The sequence below is a fragment of the Antechinus flavipes genome, chromosome 2 (assembly GCF_016432865.1).
Source record: "Antechinus flavipes isolate AdamAnt ecotype Samford, QLD, Australia chromosome 2, AdamAnt_v2, whole genome shotgun sequence".
NCBI classification, from domain to species: domain Eukaryota; kingdom Metazoa; phylum Chordata; class Mammalia; order Dasyuromorphia; family Dasyuridae; genus Antechinus; species Antechinus flavipes.
This window is the reverse complement of record NC_067399.1, coordinates 496,826,615-496,852,845: the sequence shown is the minus strand read 5'-3', so window position 1 is coordinate 496,852,845 and position 26,231 is coordinate 496,826,615. Positions and strand designations below refer to the sequence as shown.

At 39.4% G+C, this 26,231-nt stretch overlaps 1 protein-coding gene across 1 annotated transcript in view; it reads left to right on the top strand.

The window, feature by feature from the left end:
- COL27A1 (collagen type XXVII alpha 1 chain) overlaps window positions 1-26,231 on the top strand; it is a 243,335-nt gene that overhangs the window by 68,877 nt on the left and 148,227 nt on the right. Inside the window, exons 9-12 of the mRNA XM_051979980.1 lie at window positions 633-686; window positions 11,031-11,075; window positions 15,275-15,328; window positions 15,930-15,974. Of these exons, the coding sequence (XP_051835940.1) occupies window positions 633-686; window positions 11,031-11,075; window positions 15,275-15,328; window positions 15,930-15,974 (198 nt within the window). The remainder of the gene's footprint in view (window positions 1-632; window positions 687-11,030; window positions 11,076-15,274; window positions 15,329-15,929; window positions 15,975-26,231) is intronic.

Here is a 26,231-nt window from a genome sequence, read left to right as displayed (position 1 = left end):
ACTGAGCCCCATATCCTCCGGACCAGCAGGGAAATAAGGAAGCTCTTGCCTTCTCGCTCATCCTTTCTTTGCACTAAATTTGCCACTGCCCCCCTCCCCACCTTCCTTGTTAACCACATCTTACTGAAAGAGGCACTAATTCCCTCACGGAGTGTTTGGATAAGCCTGATGTTTGCAGTAAAATCCATGAATAGCTGCGCTGTTCTGTTCGATGTTAAAGGATATTATACATGCATCCATCTAGTTTGCCAGAATCTTGGCAGGATTGACCCAAGGAAAACAGTTCCATATGCCAGAGAGGGAATGACACCTTTACTTTACTCTGTTTTCAGGGCCAGGGGGCTTTGTATGAAGAGCTGGTTGAGCCGGTTTCCCTGGGACATGATTGGGGGGAGGGGTTATAAAGAGTGTAGAAGAGGTCTTCCCCTTCCTCTTTTTCCATCTCACTTTCCTTCCTTTGCTTTTGTCCTTTATCTTTCCCTTTGTTCCTTATAACTGAGATGCTTCTTCCCCCAACTCATTTTCTGCCCTGAAGCTTAATGACTTTGAGTACCATGGGCTTAGTTTAAGTTATCCCTCCTTTCTTCTCCTGAAATATAGAAGAACTCATTTTTGTCTCCATTCCTTTACAGGGAGAGCCAGGACCAGAAGGGAGTCCAGGAGCCAAAGGTTATCCTGGCAGGCAGGTGCAGTAAATGTCTTCTCCAAGACTCTCAAGGAGCTGTATTTCTATCAGAGGGGAGGGTGGGAGTGGGAAATAGTGCTGATGGAAAGTGGATGGACGTGGGCAAATATCTTTGGGTATAATATTAGGTCCTAGTCACTGGAAGGGGCCTTGGGTCACAATCATAGCAGCCGATAATTGAAAAGAGAGGAATATAGAACGTCCCCAAGCTCTGAGGAATTCCACTATTCCAGGGATTTCATTTTAGATATAAATAATTCCTAAATTATAGCATATTCTCCTCCAGATTGTCTCCATATCAATAATCAGTCAGAAGATAGTTGGATATTTATTTGTACATCAAGTAGTCTGCCAGGTCAAGTAAGGGAGAATCAGTGACCTATAATGACCATGAAGATCTGGGCCTCTTGGTTCCCCTTTGATAGTGGTACTGTCTGTACTCCCCTGTTCTAGTGGTCAGCTTTCATTCCATGAAAGGAAGACTCTGTCTTATCCTTGAGTGCTTTGGAGCATCCCTCTGGCCTTCTCTGACCATGTCCTACCTTCTCAAAGCTCTTTGGCCACCCCCATCCAAGAAGTCATTTTCAGGACTCCTTGAATTCCATGCTTTTCTTCTTGCAATCCAAAAGTTAATTCAGAAGGTAAGGGCAGTATTCATATATTACCTAGCAGGAAAATGAGGCAAGAAAAGGTCCTGAATTCACCTTCAGGGAATGATCACTTAGAAATTTTGGTCCTGACAATCCCAAATGGGCATAGGGCTTTTCTTAATAATACTAATAGAACTGGCAGAGAGTTTTAATTCAAATCCCCAAAGCCCCCAGGTTGGGCTTACATGACTGAGAATCCCTGTCAATTCTTGGGAGTCCCAAGGGATCAAAATCATTTCAGTTCTATTCATCTAGGTCTTTCTTTAATACCTACAACATAGAATGTCAAAGTTGGAAGGAATCTTGTGATGTGAAATGTTAGGCTCTTAACTAGAGTTGGACAAGACTCTTGAACATAGATATCAGAAACACAAAATCATAGATTTTAGGATGAGTAGGGGCTTTGGAGACCATCTAGTTCAAATCAAACCTGAAAAAGGATCCTCATTACAACATATCTGACAAGTGGTCATCCAATCTTTGCCCAAATTGCCTCGGAAAAGAAGAAACTGTTTTCCTCAAATTAGTCTATTCCTCTTTTGGACGAGTCAAATTGTTAGGGAGTTCTGTTCTTGATAAGAGGAATAAACTAGGGGGCAGCTGGGTAGCATTGTGAATAGAGCACTGGTCCTGAAGTCAGATCTGAGTTCAAATCCCACCTCACACACTTACTATTTGTGTGACACTAGGTACTTAATAAATTTGCCTCTCACAACTTTCACCCAAGGTTTCTGATTCTTTTCTTTGGGGCCATATTGAACAAGTTTAATTCCTTATCCATAGAACCAACCATTTTTCTATTTAATATTTTTATTTTTCCCAGTTAAATGTAAAAACAATTTTTTTACATTTTTTTAAATGTTGAGTTCCAGATTCTCTCCTCTCCCACCCACATATAGGTGAAGTTATGCAAAACACACATAGGTGAAGTTAGGTAAAACATTTCCATAAAAGAAAAGAAAAGATCGATCTGCTCACTCCTCCAAAAAGAAAAAACCCTCAAGAAAAATTAAGTTTGTAAAAAGAGTATGCTTCAGTCTGTATTCAGATATAATCAATTCTTTCTCTGTGTATGGATGGCATTTTTCATCAAAAATCCTTCAGAGTAGTTGTGGATTATTGTACTGCTGAGAATAGCAAAGTTATTCACAGCTGATCATTTCACAATATTGCTATTAGTTTGTACACAGTACATTTCACTTTGTTTGAGTTCATAGAAGATTTTTCAGGTTTTTCTGAGAGAATCTAATCATCATTTCTCATAGAACAATAATATTCCATTATAATCACATACAACAGTTTATTTAGTCATTCCTCAATTGACGGGCATCTCCCTCAGTTTCCAATTCTTTGCCCTGAGAACTGCTATAAATATTTTTGTACATATAGGTCCTTTTTCTTTAAAAAAAATCTTTTGATATTTATGCCTAGTAATGATATTGTTAAGTGAAAGGATATGCATCATTTTATAGCCTTTTGGGTATAGTTCACATCTTTTGATTATTTCTCAATTGGGGAATTGTTCTTATTTATTTTTCCTTATAAATTTGATTCAGTTCCCTATATACATTTGAGAAATGAGGTCTTCGTCAGAAAAACTTGCTTCAAAATCTTTTCCCAGTTTCTATTGCTAACTATATTGCCCCCTTCCCCCATTTATTCTATTCTCTCTCTATCATCTTTCACTCTGACCCTTGTCAAAAGTGTTTTGCTACTGATTACCCCCTTCTCCAATATGCCTTTTCTTATATCATCCTCTCATTTTCCTGTGTTCCCTTCTCTTCCTACTTTCTTGCAGAGTAAGATAAAAAGATAAATTTCTATACCCACATTGAGTGTGTATGTTATTTCCTCTTTGAGCCAATTCTGATGAGAGTAAGATTCATTCACTCTCCCTCCCCTTTCCCTCTTCCTCTCCATTGTAAAAGATTTTTCTTGCCTTTTTTATGGCAGATAATTTATACTATTCCACCTCTCCCTTTCCCATTCTCCTAGTATCTTCCTTTCTCACCCCTTAATTTTACTTTTTAGATATTTTCCTTTCATATTTGATTCACACCTATTCTCTCTATCTACACTCTTTCTAAGTGCCATAATAATGATAAAGTTCTAATGAGTTACAAGTATCATCCTCCCATATAGGAATATAAATAGACAAACCTTATTACATCTCTTATGATATCCCTTTTCTGATTACCTCCTTATCCTTCTCCTAAGTCCTGTATTTGAAAATCAGATTTTCTATTCAATTCTTGTCTTTATCACAAAAGTCCTCTATTTCTTTGAATGTCCATCTTTCCCCCTGAAGGATTAGATTCCGTTTCTCTGGGTAAGCGATTCTTGGTTGTAATCCTAGCTCCACTGTTCTCTGGAATGTCATATTCCAAACCCTCTGATCCTTTAATGTAGAAATTGCTAAATCTTGTATTATACTGACTGTGGCTCCACTATAGTTGAATTATTTCTTTCTAAATTGTTACAATACTTTCTCCTTGATCTGAGAGTTCAGGATTTTGACTATAATATTCCTATGAGTTTTCATCTTGGGATTTCTTTCAAGAAGAGTTCAGTGGATTCTTTCAATTTTATTAATGTTTAGACTCTTTTTGGATTATGGTTTTCAGATAGATCAATAACTTTTAAATTTTTTCTCCTGGATCTATTTTCCAGGTCAGTTGTTTTTCCAATGAGATATTCCACATTGTTTTCTGAGTTTTTATTTTGTTATCTTCTTTTGAATGTGTGTTTTGCTCTTTCTTGTTACCATAATAACTTTCTATGATCAGAATCTTTTTCTGTTGTCTGCTCATTTCCCCAGTCTATTACTTGGGTTTTAACTCTGTTAAAGTAAAACTCAGTTTCCAGGGTGGAGGGTGCACTGTCCCAAACTGTTTTCAGAGATCCTTTTAGGGACCTGAGCATAAGTACTCTTTCCTGCCTTGGAACTGTTAGGAGTGTCCCTCACTCCACTGTGGCTATAAGATCTGATATCTAAAGCAACAGAGTCATTCCTCAGTTCTAATAAAAAGAATTCTTGTGATCTGGGGCCTCTGGAAGCTGCCACTTCTTCATTGGTTTCCCAAGGTCCTCTCATCCTACTGTCAAACTTTTCCTTCTAATCTTTCAACTTGTCTTTGCTGTCTCTGGACTGAGAGGTCTAGAAACTGCTAGTACTACCCCTGATTCAGAGGCCCAAGGCCCATTTCTGCTTTGCTGGCACTATTGCTGAGACTGGGACTGGATTCAGGGCTATGCTGGCACAGCCTACACCAGAACTGCACATTGGACTCCCACTGACCTTTTCTGCTCGTCTTCTAAGTTGTCCAAATATTTGAATCCATCTTTTTCTGTGTTCTGATACTCTAAAATTTATTTAGAGTCATTATTTAAAGAAATTTGGAGTGATTTGGGGTTGAGCTCTGCAACTCCCTGCCTTTACTCTACCATCTTGGCTCCACCTTCATAGAACAGATCTTCAGAGACTTGAAAACAATCATATTCTATTCCTCTCGCTCCCCCAGTTCCTCCAAGTTGGCTCTTCTCTTACCTAAATAGCCTTACTTCCTTCAATCAATGCTTATATGAAAAGGACTCAAGATCTTTCAACATGTAGTTTACCCTTTCTAAGGTAAGTGAGATTAATTAAATTTTCTAGTTTGTCAATGCCCATGCTAAATTAGATGGGCTCTAAGCAAATTAGAGAAAAGCAAGACTATCAACCCTTTATTCCTGGAACTGGACCTTTCTTGAGATCACTTTGGCTTTTTATATTGTTATATCATACTATAGACTCATATTGAGTTGCAAACCAGTAAAACCCTTAGGTTTTTTTCAGAGAGACTGCTATTTGAACATTTTTTCTTGTATTTGTGAAGTCTTTTTTTGGATCTAGGTATGAGATTTGACTTTTATCAAGGTTAAATATAATATTTTTTAGATTTAGCTCCCATGTTCTACTTTGTCAAAAAAAAATCCTTTTAGATTCTGGTACGTTACTAATTCCTTTAAATTTCATATAATTTTGAAATTTATTAAACTTGACTTTTTAAAAATAAAATCTCATTTAAAATAAATGAGAATCCATTTTCTCTCCTTCTTCTCCCTCCCACTCTTCCCATTGGAAATGAAATGTGCAAAGTCCTGTTGCAAACATGGATAGCCAAAAAACAAATTTGCTTGTCCCAAAAAATGTCAACCTACAATCTTGAGTCTATCAGTTCTCTATCAGGAGGTGGGCAGCATATTTTGTTAAAAACTCTTTGGAATCGTGGTTGGTTATTGGGTTTATCGGAGTTCCCAAGATTTTCAAAGCTATTATTGTTATTCTATAAATTATTCTACTAATTTCATGCAGCTTCTCTCAGCATCATTTCATATAAGTTTTCCCGGATTTCTCTGAAATCATCCTTTTCATCATTTCCTATAGCATAATAACATTCCATCACTTTGATATACTGTAACTTTACTCAGCCATTCCCTACTCATCAAATTTATGGCATTCCCTCAATGTTTGAATCTTTACCACTATACAAGAACTTCAGCTTGACTTTTATACCTTTATCCATGTTATTAACAACATGGGCCCAAGCATCAATCCTGGAACCATTCCACTGTAAACTTCTTGCCAACCTGACATTAATGACAGTTGAGTCCAATCATTCAACCAGTTCCAAATCCATTTCATTGTACCACTATCTAGTCCACATCTTTACATGTTTTCTACAAGAATAGCATGAAATACCTAAGCAAATGCCTTGTTAGAATCCAAGTCAACCACATGAGTAGAAGTCTCCTGATCTATTACTTGTCCAAAAAGTTTTTTAAAAGGTTAGCCTGACATGACTTGTTCTTGAAGTTTTTTTTTAATTCTAATAATAGCTTTTTATTTTCAAAATACACACAAAAGATAGTTTTCAGCATTCAACCTTGCACAACCTTCTGTTCTAAATTCTTCTTCCTTCCTTCCCCCACCTCCTCCCATAGACAGCAAGTAATCTAATTTAGGTTAAACATGTGCAATTCTTCTATACATGTTTCCACAATTATTATGCTATACAAGAAAAATCAGATCAAAAAAGAAAAGTGAGAAAGAAAGAAGAAGCAAGCAAGCAACAACAAAAAGGTAAAAATACTATGTTGTGATCTATATTCAATCCCCATAGTCCTCTCTCTGGATGCAGATGGCTCTCTTCATCACAAGTCTATTGTTGAAAAGAGCCACATTCTTCAGAATTGATCATCACATAATCTGGTTGCTATGTACAATGTTCTTTTGGTTCTACTCCTACACTCAGCATCAGTTCATATAGGTCTCTCCAGGCCTCTTTGATTTCTCCTGCTGGTCATTTCTTACAGAACAATAATATTCCATAACATTCATATACCATAACTTATTCAGTCCTTCTTCAAACTGATGGGCATCCATTCAGTTTCCAGTTTCTTGCCACTACAAAGAGAGCTGCCACAAACATTTTTGCACATGTGGCTCCTCTTCCCTCCTTTAAGATCTCTTTGGGATATAGGCACATAAGAAACACTGCTGGATCAAAGGGTATGAACAACTTGATAGCCCTTTGATCATAGTTTCTTATTGCTCTCCAGAATGGTTGGATCAGTTAATAATTCCACCAACAATACATTAGTGTCCCAGTTTTCCCACATCCTCTCCAATATTTATTTGATGAAATTTTGATGATTCTTTGTTATCACTGATTTATTTTCTAAATGTCAATAGTCATTTCTTAATAATCATTTCAAGAATTTTGCTAAGAATTGAAATCAATTTCATAGGCCTCTAGTTTGTAGACTTCATTCTTTTCTATTTTTTGAAAATTGGCACAAAATTTATCCTTTTCCACTTCTTTCATTTCCTACAATTGTTCAAATGTCACTCACCATGACACAGCAACTATATCTGCCATTTTTCTCAATATTCTTCTGTGTCAGTTCATCTGGGCATGAATTCTTTGAGGGCAAGAAGTATGCTCTACTTCTATTTTCTTATTTATATGGTCTTTCCACTTCCTTTTAGCCTTTTTCTTCCTCTGTCCTTTACCTTATTCTTTGGCAGAGAAAACCAAAGCAGCATGGCTTTCCCTCTATTGTCTGCTGTCATCATGTCATCAAGCAGTAATCCTATTACCTTTATTGTTCTCTTCCCACTTAGTCTAAGGCAGGAACCTTAGAACCCAGTACCCAGTGTATCAGACTTGAGAGATGTTAGAAGCTAGAGTCTGACTTTACCTTCTATTTACACTATATATATCATTTTTAATTGGCACCCATGGCCTCCATTAGAATGTCAATTCCTTGAGAAGAAGATTATTTTTTTGATTTCTTTGGATGTTCAGGATAATACCTGGCATATAGGAAGTGTTTAATAAATGTTGATGGACTGAATGAATGAATGACCATTGTGCAACCCAAGTGTTCTTAATTTTTGTGTGTATGTCAGTATCCTTCTCAAAATAATGTTTTTTTAAATGCAATAAAACAAAACTCACAGGATTGTAAAGGAAAACAATTATTTTGAAATAATTATCAAGATTTTTAAAAAGTTCATGGACCTATGTTAAGAGTTTTTGATAGTCAAGGCAACTAAGTGGTGAAGTGAATAGAGTACCAACCCTGACGTCAGGAGGACCTGAGTTCAAATGTGGCCTCAGACACTTAACACTGCCTAGCTGTGTGACCCTGGGCAAGTCTCTTAACCCCAATTGCCTCAGCATAAATAAATAAAAGAGTTCTTGATAGTCTGACCCTTTAACAGCTGGGTCCAGAGTTAAAGCCCAGAAAGAAGTGATATTACCTATTGGTAATACAGTAATTACAATGAATCAATGGCAAAGTCTCCCAGTGTTCTGCAGCCAATACTGGATTGCCTCAGATCATTCATGATCTTCCCTTCTACCTAAGTCCTTTGGTAGGATTGAGGTGAACCAAGATGTTGGAGAGTTTCTTCCCTTGTAAAACAAAGATTACAGAACACAAAAGGGGGGGCAGCGTTACATGATGAAACATGCTACTCAACTCCTGATATAAAGGATACAGGTTGAGACATCTATTTTTTTGGATATGGCCAACACAGGAAGTTTATTTGCTTGATAATGCATAGTCTTCATAAAAGTTTCTCTCCTTCCTCCCTTCCCTTTTTCCTTTCCTCCCTCCCTTCTTCCTTTCCTCTCTTCCTCCCTTCCTGCCTCCCTCCTTTTCTCCCTCTCTCCTTTAATTCCTTCCCTCCTTCCTTCCTTCCTTCCTTTTGCTTCCTTCCTTTTCCTTCTTTTTTCTCCCTCCCTCCCTGCCTCTTTTCCTCCCTCCCTTCCTCCCTAAAATTACAGAAAAAGAGGAGAGTTAAAATAGATGACTTCTAAGGTCCCTCCCAGCTTTAACTACACCGTTAATTAGCATAGATCCCCCCCCCAGCTTTGACTTAACAGGAAAATATGAGGCCCTTCACACAAGACCAGGCTCCTGTTTCTCTTATCAAAGCAAAACCAAGTGCTTTGAAGAAAGGAACCGGAGATATCCCAGATGCAAAAAAAAAAAAAAAACTCCTTTGGGAGTTCATGCCTGAAATACTACATTGTCCCACGTGTTTTTTATTCCTAAAACCAACTTCTGGATCTTCCCTTATGGGAGGAGTTTGTGAGCAGGGCTGAGCTATAAACTGGCAACAACTTCAGAAGATAGGTTGAGTGGGTTCATGGAAAGATTCAAGGCTTGCTTCTGTTTAGACTGGGGCTTAGAGAGGAGTGGGGATCAAGCTTTCTCCTGGTTATTCTGCTCCTCCCACATTTTTGAAGTTGAAATCATCTAAAAACGTGCCTCCAGCTTACCCTTCCCTTCTTCTTTTTCTTCTCTTTCTTTTATTTCTACCCCTTCTCATCTATATTTCCAGTGCAGTATATTCAGGATGTCTTTGATCAGCATAATAGTCAAGTGTCTGTGAAGATGGAAAATGTCATAGGGAGCACCGTGCATTCCCCTAATTTTACAGATGGGAAAAGTGAGGCCCAAAGAAGAAAAATTGTATATATACATAGTACAGTAACTTTGGGGTCAGAAGACCTAAATTCAAAGTGGACTTCTGACATGTGAGCTGGTCAAGATACTTAGTCTCCCTAGATTTCAGTTTCCTCATCTAATAAAAAAGGGAGGAAGGGTTGGACTAAATGGGCTCTGGGATTCCTCTTAGCTTGGGAGCATGATCCTACAATCTAAGATAGGACATGATCTAAGTGGGAAAGGAGACCTTTTAATTTCTCACATTATACCACTCATCTTATATTCCTCATCCTTTCCTTTTCATCTTCCCTATATTTGGATCAATATAACTACTTGGGTAGCTTTGCCAAGAATCAGGTATAGTATCAATAACAGCTAATGTTTCTTTAGAAATTTTAGAAAAAAATTCATATCGTTTTTATATCTTCCAAATGTCTGAATATCTCTCTTAGCTTTACTTTAAGGATCATCCCTTGTAATGAAGAAGAAAAAAAGGAAAGAAAGGAAACAATTTAGTGAAATTACCCTAAAAAGTAGCTCAATTGTACAGTATAGGCAAAGTTCCTTCCAAACCTAGGGTCCCCCACTTCTGTTCTAAAGAGCTGTATTTTTTCATCTGTTCTTTGGGAACAAGCTTGATGATTATAGTTGTGTAACATTCAGCATTTGTTTGTTTGGGCTCTTACATCTGAATTAGAGAACTCTTAGGATTTATATAGTACAACTTTTATTGATGTGGATACTAAGACTTGATCATCATTTCACTTAGTGAGGGTCAATGCTGGGATTCAAACTCAGGTCTTCATAGGATTATAAATTTAGATTTGAAATGGCTCTTAGAGGCTACTGAGTACAACTTTCTCATTTTACAGATGAGGAAACTGAGGCAGACAGAGGTTAAGTGAATTTTTCAAGGTCATACAACTAGTAAGTGTCTGAGGTAGGATTTTAACACAGTTCCTCCCACCTCCCCACATCCAGTTTTCTAACTACTACATCCTCTTACTTCTCTTTGAATTCTCTTTCCATGACACAATGCTGTCTATCTTGAGTAGGAAAAACCTGTTTCCTAAGGTTAAGCCACTGATATTCAAGACTCTATGAAGAACGTTTCTTAGCTAGAGCTTCCCTTTTCTCCCTCTGATGACTCCGGTTAGTCCTGGGTCCAGTTAATTGTGAGTGTGGGCATGTTTGTAATGTTGACTTCTGTGGCTCAGCTCTGACAGCCAATTATTATTCCTCTACCTCTGGGTACCTCTTTGGTCCAGGTTGGGTCTCTGGCCTTAGAGTGACCATGATCAGAGATAATCACAATAAATCACTTTTAGACAGCCCTCAAGATTTCATAAAGCTCCTTCCTTCATGAATACCATTATCAGTCTACAGCTGCTATTCCAGGAAGTTAGGTGACTTTCTCTGATTCAACACAGCTAGTAATCAACCAATAAATATTCTCTGAAGTACCTACTATGTGCTAAGCACCACACTAGGTACTAGGAGTATCAAGATAAAGAATGAAATACTCCCTCATCTATTATTGGTCTGAGTCAAGATTCAAACCCATATTTCCTGGTTCCAGGACCTCTTTTCACTCTTGGTCCATGCACAGAATATAAATCTGACGACATCTGTTTGGGGCTATTTGAGGTTTTTTTACACTTGCCTTTCTTTCTTTGGTTCTTATGTTTCAGGGATTACCTGGGCCAATAGGAGAACCTGGACCCAAAGGCAGTCGGGTAAGTGCATCTTGGCAGCATCCTGTGATACTCTGGTGATCAAATGTCAGTGGTGTGTACTTGCTACTTAGGACTCAGAGCAGGATCTACAAATGGATGTGGCTCTTATCCTTCCACTCAGCACAGCACCAAGAAGGCCCCTTTGACTCCAGTTTCAGAGATCCTCAAGAACCTTCAGCTCTTAGTCTCCCACTTAGCCATGAGCTGCTGCCCCTCCTCTCCCTCTGAGAGTCTCAGGGCAATGAGATTCTAGAGGGGTGGGAAGAAGGGCAGGGCATGCATTGAGCTGTGGCTTTCCAGAAAGCCTCTCACTTAAGCCAAGCACAGTGAGCCAGGGAGATCCAGGACTACTCCTAACGGCCCCATCTGTGGCAGAGCGAATCCAGCTGAGGCCAGGGAGCTGGAGCCAGTTGCAAGTGATCTTACCGCCCTGTGGTCTTCCCTCCAGCCCTCTCTCCAACCCCTCTCCCCACATTCCCTCCTCTGCTGGGGTAATCAAATGGAGCAGCCAGCATGACTCATGTGAACAGGGTGTTGTGGAAGTTCTAATTGCCTGTAATTGGTGGCTACAGCATCCCCCTAGCTCCTGGTGAATGTCCACGGCCGAAATGCTCGGGATACTGAGAGTTGCCTATAAGGTATATTGTCAAACAGTGGCTAGAAGCCAAGTATGGAAGCCAAAAGCCCATCCATTTTCTTCTTTCCTTTAAGGGATCCCTTTGTAAGCTACTATCATTCTAGTGTCAGCCTGTGGGAAACCATAGCAATCCCTGCAAAGCAAAGCACCAAGTGCGTGAAAGAATGAAGCAATAGGAGTGAACATCGTGAGAGCCATACTCCCTCCCTGCCTTGCTTCTAGAACCACATGTGCTGCTCATCATCATGCTTCTTCTCCTTGGCTCGCAGGGCCCTGCTATCTCTTTCTGCAGACTATTCTCGACCAAACTGGATCCTTCATATATAATCCTGTGTAGCACCAGATCCAGGTTCTGATGTTGCCTTTGTTACTGACTTGCCACTGACACAATCCTGAGCAAATCTCTATATTTCTTTAGTCATTTGTAAAATGGGATTTTTAGTTTATCCTGATTATGTGCCAGGGTTGTTTCTACAATATCATGAGATATTAGATACAAAATCACACGATAGACCAATGGTTCTCAAAGTGTGGTTTAGAGAATCCTGGGGGTTTGAAACCCTTTCATGGGACCTACAAAATCAAATTTAGTTTTTAATCTCTAATATGGTAAATATATGCAAATATAATTAACATAAACAAAAAGGCTTTGGACAGACCTCGATATTTTTTAAGAATATAAAAATACTGAGGACAAAAGTTTGAGAACCATTGCCCTAGACTGAATGGGGCTATGCTAATGTCAAGAGTGATGTTATCTTTAGGAATTGGTATTCTTAGGAAGAGGGAAGAGGTGAGACCAATCTCTAGGGATTCTAAAGCCAAGTTGGAAGGTCTTGTGGGACTTCCAGGAGAGGCTGTCCTCTCCTCCCATTTCTGCCTCATTGACTCTGTCAGTGGCCACTGAATCCTTGTCTGGGCCTTATGAGTAAACTCTTAAACATTTTCCATATGGTCACCCTGGCTGCTCTTGCCCACCACATGAGGGTGGGAATATGCCCAGCAGCACTGGGCACTTAGTCATCCTGTGCCCCTAAAGAGCAAAGTCAGCTGGTTCCTGATGAGCCCTTCCCCCAGAGCTGGGCTTTGAAGCTGCACCATTAACCCTACAAAATAGCTTCCATGTACCCCTGAGGAGGAGAGGCTGGGAACAGCCCCACATTGGGTCCTCTGGGCCGGCCTTAAGTGCATATAGGGTATTTATTGGCAGTTATACTTATTGAATGGGTATCAGCTGTTGGGATGTTTTATCAGGATGTTTATGGATGCACTTGAGGACAGCTCCTCACTTACCAGAAGAACTTAGGAGACTCCAAAGCAGACCTCTCCTTCCTGAGGCATCGATCCTGCTGGGGCTCTCCAGTCCCACAAGATTCTTTTCTGTCCAAACCCTAGGAAGACGTGCTCTTGGGACGGGCTGAGAGGGATAATAAGCCAGGGAAATTTGGAATAGATTTATGCTCTTCGTGTGCACAACATCTTGATGCCACATGCACATTGGAAGCTGAACCTCTGCTCGCTTCTCCGAACTTTGCTGAGAGGGTTCTCATGGTGGAACTCTGGGCTCTTTCCAGAAGTGGCTTGAAGCCCAGGGAATGACTCTGTGATACAATGCTGATTGTAGCCACCAGTCATTAAAAACAAACCTGCTCTCCCCACTCCTTCCCTTCTGTGGCCCAGGAACGAGATTCACCAGGCCCCGTTTCCTCATAATGCTCAGCATGCATCCACCTTGGTCCTGCCCCTGCTGGGCTGATCAGAAAGGGGGCCTGGGTCTAAGTTATGTGACTCACTCCAGAGCCAGTGGGGTTTGTAGTCTGGACATGGAGTGCCAAGGGAAGTTGCCAGTTAATTAGAGAATTGCTCTCCTTTTGTGACAAGGTAGATGAGCAGGGTGAACTAGGGCATGAGAAAGTATGATCTGTCTGAGGACAAGTTGAATCCTGAGTGTTGGAGCTAGACTTTAGTGTAGAGCCTTGCCCAATAGAGAAGGGGGCAGTTCTTATTCCTCCTTGCCTAATCCCTATGAGATGGAACACCTCCCAGCTGACTCTAAGTGAAAGATGGTCCTCAAGTCCATTCTTGTTTCTGGGAGGAAGGAACCTCTTTCAGCATCCAGGTCCTGATGCAGTGCCTTCAGTCCCCATCCTCTAGAGCCTAGCATGGCTCAAGTAGTCACTTAGAAGTGCTTACTGATCGACTAATTTCAAAAGCAATTGAACATATACATGTTACTACCATAACAGCTCAGAGTAGGGCAACCTGGGTGGAAGAAGAGCCTGGATCCTCATTGTGTGTGTATGAGGTATCAGAGGGAGGAGAATGTAGTTTCTGTGTCTCCAGGAAAGGAAAGTTGGGGGTACCTGGAAGCAGGAGTACCCGAGGAGGGGGTGAAGAAGACCTTTCAGAGCAGCAAAGGGTCGTGTGGGTGTGTCTCAAGACTATGAACAAATAGGGGTCAGGGAAAGATGGCTTGAGTGGGAACAACTTCACTTTAAAAAAAAAAAAACCTGTACTAAGTTCTTGCTATGTGCAGAACTATGGGCTATTCTTTATGGGGTGTAGAGAGAGGTATTAAAGGTGGTCCTTCAGAGGGCTTCCAGTTTACTTGGAGTCTTGAGGTTCAAACAGACTTAGGGTAGGAAGGCCATTTAGCCCAGCTCATTCATTCTATAGATTATAAAATTGAGGTCCATTAAAAATTCCATGGTGGGATTTTTAACCCGCGGCTTCTGATTCCTACTCCAGTGTTCTTTCCACTGTGCCACACAGTAATACTTCCACGATTATGAATAATTTAACACAAGTCAAGGGATGTCACCAGGCCCAATGAGTGATACAGACAATGGCTGTGAATCTGAAGGGATGGGAGTGGATTGAAATAGACAGGGAGGCTGTATAGAAGAATTGGGACTTAAGCTGGGTTATGGAAGATGAGAAAGTACCAGATAGGACAGGAGGAAGTGGGAGGGTATTCTAGGCTGGCAGCACAGGAGGGATGCTTTTGGAGATACTCTGATCCGTTTGGGAGAGTAACTGGAGAAACTCAAAAAAATCTTGAGTTAATTGGGCCTGGAGTAACTGGTTGTGGTTTGGGGGGTGGAGTGGGCGTTGGAGGAAGGGAGATGAAGAAAAAACTTAGCAGGTTAGAAAGAGAAGGTCAAAAGTGTATCACAGTGGAAGTTCTTAGGAGGAGACAGGTCAAGGAGAAGGAGAGGCAGTGGTACCGCCGGCACATGCCCTCTCATCTAACCCCGAAGCAGGCTTCCTTTCCTTTAGGTCCCAGGAGCAGCCAGCAAGGGCACGACAGCCTCCTGCCTCTTCCCAGCCTGCCCCCAATCCCTGGTGTGAGGGTATGTGCCCTTGGACTACATCGTGGAAGCCAGCACCATGCAGTCCATGGGCATATACACTTGCCTCAAGGTTTATGTCAACGCGGAGCACCCAGGACCAACGCTGGAGGAGCAGGAGGAGGAGGAGGAGGAAGGCAGCCAAGATGGGACGGGTACAGGTCAGCCTCCTAGGAACAACCTATTTGATTCTTTGTTTGCTCTGTCCATAGGGATATATTGGTCTCCCCGGGCTCTTTGGCCTGCCAGGACTTGATGGAGAACGGGTGAGTATCCTTCTGGAACTCCCAATGTCCCATCCTAAGACCCTTCTCTTTAGCCTAAATGCCCAGGGCGTAGATAACTCTAGGGAATAAGCAAAACAACTTACAGTAGAGTCGGGGATAAAGAGGGAAAGAATGAGAGATGGAACTTGACCTCTATGATTTGTTCTTAATGAAGAGTGGGCCCTCTTGGACTGGCTCCCAGGACTAAGATCTGGGGAAACTGTCACAGTCATGGAAGTGAACTAGAATAGTAGAATCTAGGAATATTAGAACTGGAAGTCACTTCAGGACATTGGCTATTAACAATAATAATAATAGCTAGCATACAGTACCTGCTACTTACCAGGCACTGTGCTAAGGGCTCTTCTCAATTGAAACTCAAACAATCCTGGGAGATAAGTGCTATTATTATCCTCATTTTGCAATTGAGGAAACTGAGGCAGAGATAAAGTGACTTGCTCAAGTTCATACAGCTAGTCCCACAGAAACTTGGGCCCAAAGGGAAAGTGGGAGGCTCTTGGCAAGACTCTTTGTAGTTCAATTATCTCCTTTTTAGTGATTTCTACCCTGACATTAATTTTCTTTTTTCCCCCCTTAACAGGGGCCTCCTGGAGTTCATGGCAAGAGGGGCAAGATGGGTAGGCCGGTAAAGTTTTTCCTTGTCTATTATGCAGATTTTGTTGAATGAAACCAAACCATACCATAATTTAGTTGTTTTTGCTGACTTGGCAAAGTAGAATTTGTGGGAATTTCCCATGATTCCCTTTGGGGAGTTTTGATTTCTGGTCTACTCTGGACTATCTCTCAGACTTCCTCTGTGTGTGTGTGTGTGTGTGTGTGTGTGTGTGTGTGTGTATTGGGGGATGGGGGAAGGAATGCTGTCTCTGTGTAGGTATATACATACATGTCTCTCTTTTCTCAAGTCTGTGTTTTTTCTCCCTGTCTACCTATATCTGCTTTTCCTAATAGAACATGCTGACTAATATGCAAGCGTAAAGTAACTCCAAGATGAAGGATACAGACAAGGGAAATCAGGAGGGGGGTTTTCATGTAGGATAGTGTCTGAACTGAAGCTTGAAAGGAGCTAGTCAATCATCAGTCAACACTTATTAAGTGCCTACTGTGTGCCAAATACTGTGTCAAGTACTGGGGGATCCCCCAAAAAAGCAACAGACAGTCACAGCCCTCAAGAATCTTATAATCTAATGGAGGAGACAACATGCAAACAAATATATACAAAATTAGCTAGATATAGGATAAGTAGAAAATAAAAGAGGGAAAGCACTAGAATTAAGAGAGTTTGAGGAAGGCTTCCTTTAAAAGAGGTGTGTGTGTGTGTGTGTGTGTATGTGTGTATGTGTGTGTGTGTGTGTGTGTTTTTGCATGTGCCAGGAGTCCAGTGTCACTGGTTCAAAGAGGATATATTGGGGAATAAGGTATAAAAAGACTGGAAAGGAGGGGGCTCGATTAGGAAGGGCTTTGAATGCCAAGCAGAGCATTTTGTATTTACTCCTGGAGGCAATAGTGAGCCACTTAGAAGAGGAGAAGAGGAAAGAAGAATTCATTCCAGACTTGAAGGATGGTCTGTGAAAAGACTTATAGATGGGGAATGGAATGTGGAATTCAGGGAACAGCAAATAGAACAATTTGATTGGAACATAGGAAGGGAAATAAAATGAAATATCTGGTGAGTTTGACTGAAGCCAGATATGAAGGGCTTTAAATGTCAAATTAAAAAGTCTATATTTTATCTTAGATGTAATAGGGAACCACCAAAGCTTCTGCCATAGTCTGGTAGAAAGAAGCTTATTCATTTCTTCTTAATTTGGTTCTGTAAACTTGGGCAGCTGCATAGAATGAGAAAGCTAGGTTGGTTGGTTGTTTTTTCCTGCTGTGGGAAACAGGGAAGGGACTGGGCATTTTTATATTTGCTTATTGATAATAGAAATAGGTGCTTCTTAAAATTATAGCCTATGATTAATTAATATAATTAAGCAGGAAGAAACTTAAGAGATCATCTTGCCCAATCTGCTCCTTTTCCAGATGGGGAAACTGAGATTCAGAGAAAGGAATTGATTTGCTCAAGATCACATAAGTATTTAAAAGCTGGGGTCAGAACTCAGATCTCCTGATCTTCAAGTACCAAGAAGTTTGGGGTGTGGTTCTTTTCTTCAAAGAATTTACTTAAAATCTAGGAACTTGGCAACCCTGTGAACTCTTTTCTTTGCAGTGATTGGGAGAGAAAATTAGTATTTATCGAAGTTCCTTATCTCCTACATCATTGGGTAACTGGAGAACCTCTTTTTTTGGTCTTTTGCTTGTATGGCCTTGGGCCAATGATGTCCCCCCTCAGTGAAATGGACTAGATGCTCTTCGAGGTCTTTATCTGCTCTGCCACCCTGACTCACCAACCAGATTCCAGTAAAGTAGGAAGCTTCAGCTAGATATGTTGTTTCTGCTTGGAATTAGTTAGCTAGTTTAGAGAGGTGTATTCTCATACTCGGGGTATGGTCTTCTCAGTACATTCCAGCTGTTCCTCTCTTTTCCTATCATCGTCTGGGATATTTTTCCCAGCCATGATTTACATTTGCTGCTAGGATCTCTCCCTGGAATGTGAAAACAGAGCCTCATCCATCCTTCCTTTCCCCTACCTTCAACATCCCCGCCCCCACCCCCAAAGCAGGAACTTTCCACACTGGTGATCCTTTGGGATTAGATGGCTAGCTATTCTGTCTAGTCCCCACTCCATGTTAAAAACCCTCCCATTATTATAGATTCCAAGATACAGGAATCTGATTTTAAAATGTTGGAAGAGAGGGAGAAGAAAAGAATAGATTTTGTCCATTTTCTCTTGCACATACCCTTTGGGAGATGTTTATCCCATTTTGAAAACCACTAAGCTAGATGGCTATTTTTGGCCAATCAGCCAATAAATATTGATCAAACCCCTGTTATATATTTGGAGATAGAAAAAAAGACAAAAAAAACCCCTATCCCTGCTCTCAAAGACTTCACAGTCTAATGGGAGAGACAATATGCAAAAACCAACCATGAACAAGCTATTTACAGAAAAAAAAACTGGAAATAATCAAAAAAGGGAAGGCAACTGATTAATCAGTAAACTTTTATTTTAAAAATAGATAGATCTACAGATCTTTTCGTATCTATAGGATTCTATGACTTTCCTGGTTGATTTCTCCAACTTCATCTCTTTCCACAAATTTGCATTTTACAAACACTTAAAAGGTCTCTACTGAATGTTTTATTCTATGCTAACGACTGGATTTGGCTTCTGTTTGAGTAAATGAAGGGCTCTTGAGAAAGACATGGCTCCATTGGTAGGGGAGATGCAAAGAGAGACATTAGGGAGAGCCTAGAACTGAGAAGCAAAAGATAGGAGCAGTAGCCATCTGTGTAGCTATCTATCTCATCATGTGACATCAGATAAATCTGATTTTTTTTATTTGATTGATTGATCCAGATGTCAGTTTCTTCATCTTTAAAATCAGAGAAGTTATTCAGCTGATCCCTAAGGTTCCTCTCAGTTCTGAGATTCTCTGAGTCTACTCTGAGAGAGATTGATCGCTACTGGCAGGGCTCTGGTGTTCTCCCTCTTCCTCAGCACTGACCACAGTTCTGCTTTAGGCAGAGAACGAGCCCAGAGCAGATACTGGAATGGACCTGCATTTTCCACTTTTGACCACAGTTATCCCTGCCTGACTCCCATGGAAGCGCTGACATTGGGATTCCGGGGAATTGGGAAGAAGGGAGGGGAGAAGGGAGGATTTTTCACAGATGATATTGTATGTTTCAATTCTAAGGACACAGGGAGGAGAAGTTCTTCTTTTTGGATGAGAAGAAGTAGTTTCCCTTCTCCAGGGATGATCAATACTGTTGGTTTTTCCCTCTCCATTCCTTGGTTCCTCCAAGTCGTCACCCCTCCATCCTCCACTTTCCCCTCAGAACCAAACTAAGTTTTCTCTTCAAAATGGGAAATCACCAAGTTGAATATGAGACTGAAAGAAGCTGTGCTATTGATCATAATTGCCATAGTGCCTTAAATAGAGTATGCATTAGGGAGATGTTTACTGGTGTGAATGGCTGCTGGGAGTAGTGGGAAAAGTGTGAGATTGTGAGCCCACAGAACAAGCATATAGGATTAGCCCTTTAGCTTGCTTTGGAATCTTGGGTGTGGAGTATGGGCTAATTCCTTGGAGGGCCTCGGGGTCATCCAGAGTCAGGATAAATTAAAGTTCTTGGTCTTTAGGGGGAGAAGTGAAGGAGAAAGACAATTGCCACGAGGCTCGCCAAAGATGTATCCTGAATTCTGGAGTCCAAAGTCACCAACTTCTCTGCCCCAAAGTGACTCCGGCCTTTCTCACCCCACCCTCTAATCCTTGCCTACAATTATCTTAACACCAAACATTCAGCCAGCATCAACTGTGAGAAGAGCCATTTATCCAAACATAAGCTAATAGAGCCATTGTCTCGCATCAAATAATTAGCCTTAAGTTCTCCACTGTCTCAGATTCAAGTACACCTTTTCAGACTTTCAGCCCTCTACACTTGGGCAAAATGTTTGTAGGAATCATTTCTTTATCTAAGTTGTGGTTGTCTTATTCATGGGATTAGTTTGTTAGCTCTGATATCCTATGTCCCAATTCTAGCTCTGAGATTCTGGGAGAGGCGGAGGGATGGAGAGAGGATTATACTTGGAATCAGAGGGCCTGTGTTTACATCCCACCACAGACATGGTGTGATCTTGGAAGTCACCTTTCTGTGCTTTAAGTTTCTCATCTATAAAATGAAGGATTGGACTCAATGACCTCTAAGGTGTCTTCTCTCTCTCAAGCTATAATCCTATAATCCTGCTATGATGATTTGTCTGCAGTGAGAATCAAAGGAGATGAAACAAACTTCTTTTGGTGGCGTGGAGGGAATGGGATGGGACTGGAGTACCTGGACAGATGAGTTTGCCTTTTAGCAGCAATTGTTGCTTTCTCCCTTCCTGTCTCTGGGTTCGAGATCTCCTTTTTCATTCATCCAGAGCCATTCCAGACTATGGAAAATATAGAGTTTAAGTAACTGATCACATAATTCTGTCCGATAAGATTTTGTGAATGAGTAAGACAGTTTGGGGACTGAAACAATCCATCTGGGTCATTGGCATAGAACTCACCAGAAAGTCAGGGCGAGTCCAGCCCTGCTCTTGTCTTTAAAGCAATTGGATGGCTATCAAGTATACAGGGTCCAGCAATTGTGTATGTGGGGGGAATGGAAGGGTGTTCAAACTTGCTGCAGAAAGATAGCCATGTACCCTCCCCACTGTCAAGATCCATGATATATCTTGTATAGGATTCTCCCTTATCTGAAGTGCCTAGGGCCATGAATCACCATTGAGGACTATGAAAATAAGATTTATTTTTCCCCAGAAAGTCAGCTTTAATAACTAGCAAATCTATTTTATTTGTCTCTGGCATGATTTAATGTTTTTACATGATTTCATATCTGTAGATTCCAAAATGAGGTGATCAGAATAGCCCTGGTGTAACTTTGCTAGGCTCTGTGAAATTTACATTCTTCATAGTATCTGAAGACCAGAAAGAGTCTTGCGAAGTTAAATTCATTCCCCGATAGTAATCCAATCATGAGGGTCAAAACCCCCAACTTTGTGGTAAAATATGAAGGCAGTAAGAAGAGGAAGGGTGTCATTTAAGAGAAATTTGTTTTTCTTCTTACAGTGTGAGTTTTGGAATTTTTCATTAATTGTTAGTGAGTAGAATAGCTTGGGGGTTAGGGATTAGTTGAGTTCCCTTCTGACAAAGTTGGCAATTAATCTTTTCCCTAGGAACATTCTTATTGATTAATAACCTCCCACCTCCACCCTCTGCATACTTGTACTAATCAGTCTTTTCTAGGTTTGGGGTGTTTGTTTCATTTAGAAGGCATGCACATCAAACAGTTTGGTTTAGCATGAGCATGATTTGTCATCCTTCCCCTTAGAGTCATGTCATAATTTCCTGGGAGCCAGAGAACCTGTAAGGAGTTAGGATACCTGAGATTATAATATAAGGGAACAATTATTTGCGACTTTTCCTTCTATGGAACAGTTCCAGGATTTGAACCACAGAGTCATAGAATGTCAATTCCTAATAGAAGCTTAGAACATAGAGTCCAGAATGTCAGAACTTGCTGCACCCTTAGAACACAGTGTTAGAATTGGAAAAGGCCTTAGAACAAAGAATGTCAGAGCTGGAAAGGACCTTAGAATTCAGGATGTTAAAACTGGAAAGAATTCATGGATCATCGAACATTACAGCTACAAGGGACTTCCAAAGATCATCTCTTCTAACCACTTCATTTTACATATTTTCCTCATATGAAGTCTAAAGCAATTAATTGACATGCCTGCAAGGTCATCCAGTGGTTAGTGGCAGACCAGGAATTAGAATAGATGAGATGTCTGTAGCCTTATAAGGTTGAGAGACTTTTTCAGTGTCACACAGCTACTAAGTCACAGGGTTGGAGACAGGATCTGGATTTTCTACATACTAGGGCATTGCTCTTTGCATAGTATCAATCAGCATTAAAGTGGCAATGGGGAGTAATGCATTACTATCCCACTCAATCAGGGCACTATAACTGCATTTTAACAGGGCCTTTTTAGAAGCTAGTACCTAACCCAAAGGAGCAACTTTGGCAGGGAATTAAGACCAGTTGAAGAGATATTTGAGGGCAGGTAGGTATTCTGAAATCACACTCCCTCATCTATAGTAGGTCTGCTTCTCAGACATCTGGGGAGAGGGGCTAAGTGACCATCTAGAAGCAATATGACTAGCCTAAGAGCTAAAAAGTTTTCTCTCTGTCCCCCAATTAAAAAGGCTTGTCACTCTGACCTCTTCAAAAGCTAAGGGAAAAATTGAATTTTTGTTCCCCCAGACCATGGGCGCCCAAGGGAAGAGCGGGTCTACCCACGATTGTATCTTCTGTAGAAAAAAAAAAAGAAATATGTTATGGTTTTTTAATGAGGAATCCAGGTTTGTGGTTTTTAAGAAACTTGGCTTGAGGGTCTGGCAAGATTCCAAAAAGGCTTCTCTTTCTTTGTAGCTTTGCAGATGGGAAGAAGCAGGGGACTTTGTGAAGCCTAATGTTCCTTTTCCTTTATCCTACTGAGCAAGCAAATGTCTGCTTGTTTGGATCTTGTTTGCTAGCTCTAGTTTTTGGTAGTAAAATTATCTCAGGCCATGTAAAATGCGATTTCTGGGAGGAGTTTGCCATGAAGCCGGGTGGACATGTAACTGGGAGTGTGCTCTTAAGAACTCACATATTCAGCTTGTACAGGCTAAGCAAGGATTGAACTTATCTAGTTATTTATAGAATGAAGTCAGGAAATCTGGATTTTAGTCCTGGCTCGTCTACTATCTAGACTTTGAGTCATCTTTCATTTCTCTGTGTGTCCTTTTCCTCATTTGTAAAATGTTACTATATTAGCTTTTGTGTGTTTGTGTACTCATGTTCTGTGGTCTGAAAGTCTATGTTCTTATATTCCAACTCTGACATTCTCCAATTCTAGAAATGAGACTTCTTTCTGAAGTCACATTTTCCTAATGAGTAGAAAATGCTGGTTCTGGAGCAGATTTTCCCTTTGGGGCTTTGGGAATTGTGGCAACTCTTTTGCTCCCTTGTAAAAACATGGAAGGTTTCACTAAGAAGTAAGCCCTTTGAGGACAAGAGTTTTGTTTTTGGCTCTGTATCTACAGCATCCAGCCGGTGCTTATTAAATACTTAAGTTTGATTAATTGAGTGATTGATAGACTCATGTCATCCAGCCTGCAACTTACAAGTCTAGAGAATTAGTCTGGTCATACTGTCAGCAAATGGTAAAATATTTATTGCTTGTAGATCAAATCAATTTTTTTTATTCAACAAATATTTGTTAAATACCTACAATGTGCAAAGTCCTATGCTAAGCTTTATAGAAGATGCAGAGATGAATGAGGCATGATCCGTGCCCTCAAGGAGCTTACAGTCTAGAGAGGGAAAAAAAAAGATACTTATACATATTAATTGCCTAGTTAATACAAGACCCTGTACATGGGAGATGTAGAGATTAATAAGGACAATCTCTGCCCTTAAGGAGCTTACAATATAGTGGGGAAAATAAGACACCTACAAATATCAATTAAATATTGTGTACTCTGTACAATCCCTATGGTAGATATTGTAAGTAATGCAGAGATAAGACATAATCTCTGTCCTCTATTACAATCTATCAGAGGAAGACATGACATGTATATAAGTATATAAATAAAATATAAAACAGAACATTATGAATGCCATAGGAGTGATATAAGCTTTAAAAAAGGGTATGGACTTTGATTTTTTAAAATAAGTTTTATTGGTATTTTCTGTTTCTTATCTCATTATAATATCCCATGTATCCTTTTCACTGCCTTTCCAAAGAGCCATCCTATATGAAAAATAATATATATTTTAGAGAGGAAAAAAGATCAGCACAACTGCTCAATACATTGAAAAAAGTCTGAAAATATATGCAATATGTTATATCTGTGGACCTCCCACCTCCATGAAGGGGTGATATCTTCTTATATCCCTTGATCCAAATACTACTTGACCTATATATTTTTGTCATATTTACTTTTGATTTTTTCATGTACTGTTTTTATTTTCATTTTTACATTGTTGTTGTCACTGTGTGCATTGTTTTTCTTGGATCTTATTACTTCACTCTGCATTAATTCCTGTTAATTTTCCTATACTTCCTTGTATTCATCACATTCATAATTTCTTGCAGCTTAGTAACATTCCATTAAATTCATGTACCATATTTTGTTTAGTTATTTTTAAATTGATGGATACCCATTTTGTTTCCATTTAGCTATCACAAAAAAGTACTGCTATAAATATTTTGGAATATAATGGAACTTTTTTCTTATTGATGGCTTCTTTGGGGTTTAAGCCAGTAATAGAGTCTTTGGCTTAAACTGACATTTTAGTCAATTAATTTATCTAAACAGATTTAGTTTATTTGCATAATTCCAAATTGCTTTCTGAAATGATTATACCGCTTCATATCTCCACTAACAAGGTATTGGTGTACCTATCTTCCCACAATCCTTCCTACATTGACTGTAGTCACTTTGTAATTTTTGTCAATTTTCAGAATGTGAGATGAAACCTCAGAGTTGTTTTGATTTGCATTTTTCTTATTTGTGATTTGGAGCATTTTTTTCATGTGGTGGTAAATACTTTGCTGTTCTTTTTTGAGAGCTGTTTTTTCCAGATATTTTGACTATTAGAGAATGACTTGTATAAATATAAATGTATACATACATATAGTTTATATATAGATATCTTAGATGCCAAATCTTTATCAGAGCAATTTGATACAAAGGTTTTCCCTTCTTACCCAAGATATATGAATGTTATCTGTGCAGAAGCTTTTCAGTTTCAAGTAACCAGTTATATTTTATCTTTTGTATTTGCCTCTCTTGTTCATTTAAGAATACATCTCTTATACACAGCTGTGAAAGGTATACAATGTGTTTCTCTTCTAATTGTTTTAGAATATGATTTTAATATTAATAAGATCATATAGTCATATGGGAATGTATCATGGTGTGTAGTGTAAGGTATTGATATAAGCCTAACCAGAATGCTTTCCCATTTTCCCAGCAGTTTTTATCAAATAGGGAGTTTTTCACTAGAATAATTTGTTTTCCACTTTATCAAACATTGAGTTATTGAGCTCTATTGTTTCTGAATCTCCTTTTTTTCTAATCTGTTCCATTGATACATCTCTCTTTTCTTTAACTATACCAGATGATTTTGATAACTGCTGCTTTATAGTATAATTTGAGGTCTGGAAGGTTTATTTTCCCTTCATCCTTACTTCTTTTCATCATTTTCCTTGATATTCTAGATTTTGTGTTTTTCTAAATGAATGTTGTTAATGTAATTTGATTGGTATGACATTAAATATGTGAATTAATGTTGGTAGTATTGTCATTTTTATTCTATTAGCATGGTCTAGCCATGAGCCCTGAAGATACCTCCAACTATTTAGGTTGTTCTTTATTTCTTTAAGGAGTACTTTGTAATTGAATCTGTATGTCTTTTCTGTTCTTTGAGAGCTTGATCCTCTGATATTTTGTGCATTTTGTAATTATTTGGGGTGGGATTTCTCTTTCGATTATTGTTGTTTGTACTTTGTTATTATATAGAAATGCTGTTGATTTTTGAGGATTTATTTTGTAACTTACAACTTTGCTGAAGTTGATAATTGTCTCAATTAGTATTTTTGTTGATTGAAGTTTTGCAAGAAAACTCTCATATCAGCAAATAATAGATAGTTTTATCTCTTCTTTACTATCATTACTCTTTTATTCTTTTCTCTCGTGTTATTGCTGTTGCTAGCATTTCCAGAACTATATCAAATAATAGTAGAGAGAATAGGCATCTTTGCTTTATTCCATATTTACTGAAAGAGGTTCTAGTGTTTCCTCATTGCATATGATGCTTGTTTTTGGATACTTTTATGCTATGGAAGATTTCTGATTGAAGTGGTAAGGGAAAATGGCATTATAGAGAAGATAGCATTTGATCTGGATATTGAAGGATAGGTAAGATTTCAGTAGAAAAGATTTTGGGGAAAGCATTCCAGGGGGAATCAGGAAAGCGCAAGGCATATTAAATGACTCAGTTTGACTGGAGGATGAAAATCATACTGAAAATTGTGAGAAATAAAGATTTTGAATGCCAAAATGAGACTTTTTATTATAGATCATGGAAAGCCAAGCATTAGATATTTTGAGTAAGGCAGTGAAGTGATTAGAACTAGATATATAGAAGATTAATCCAGCATTGATACATAAGTTAAATA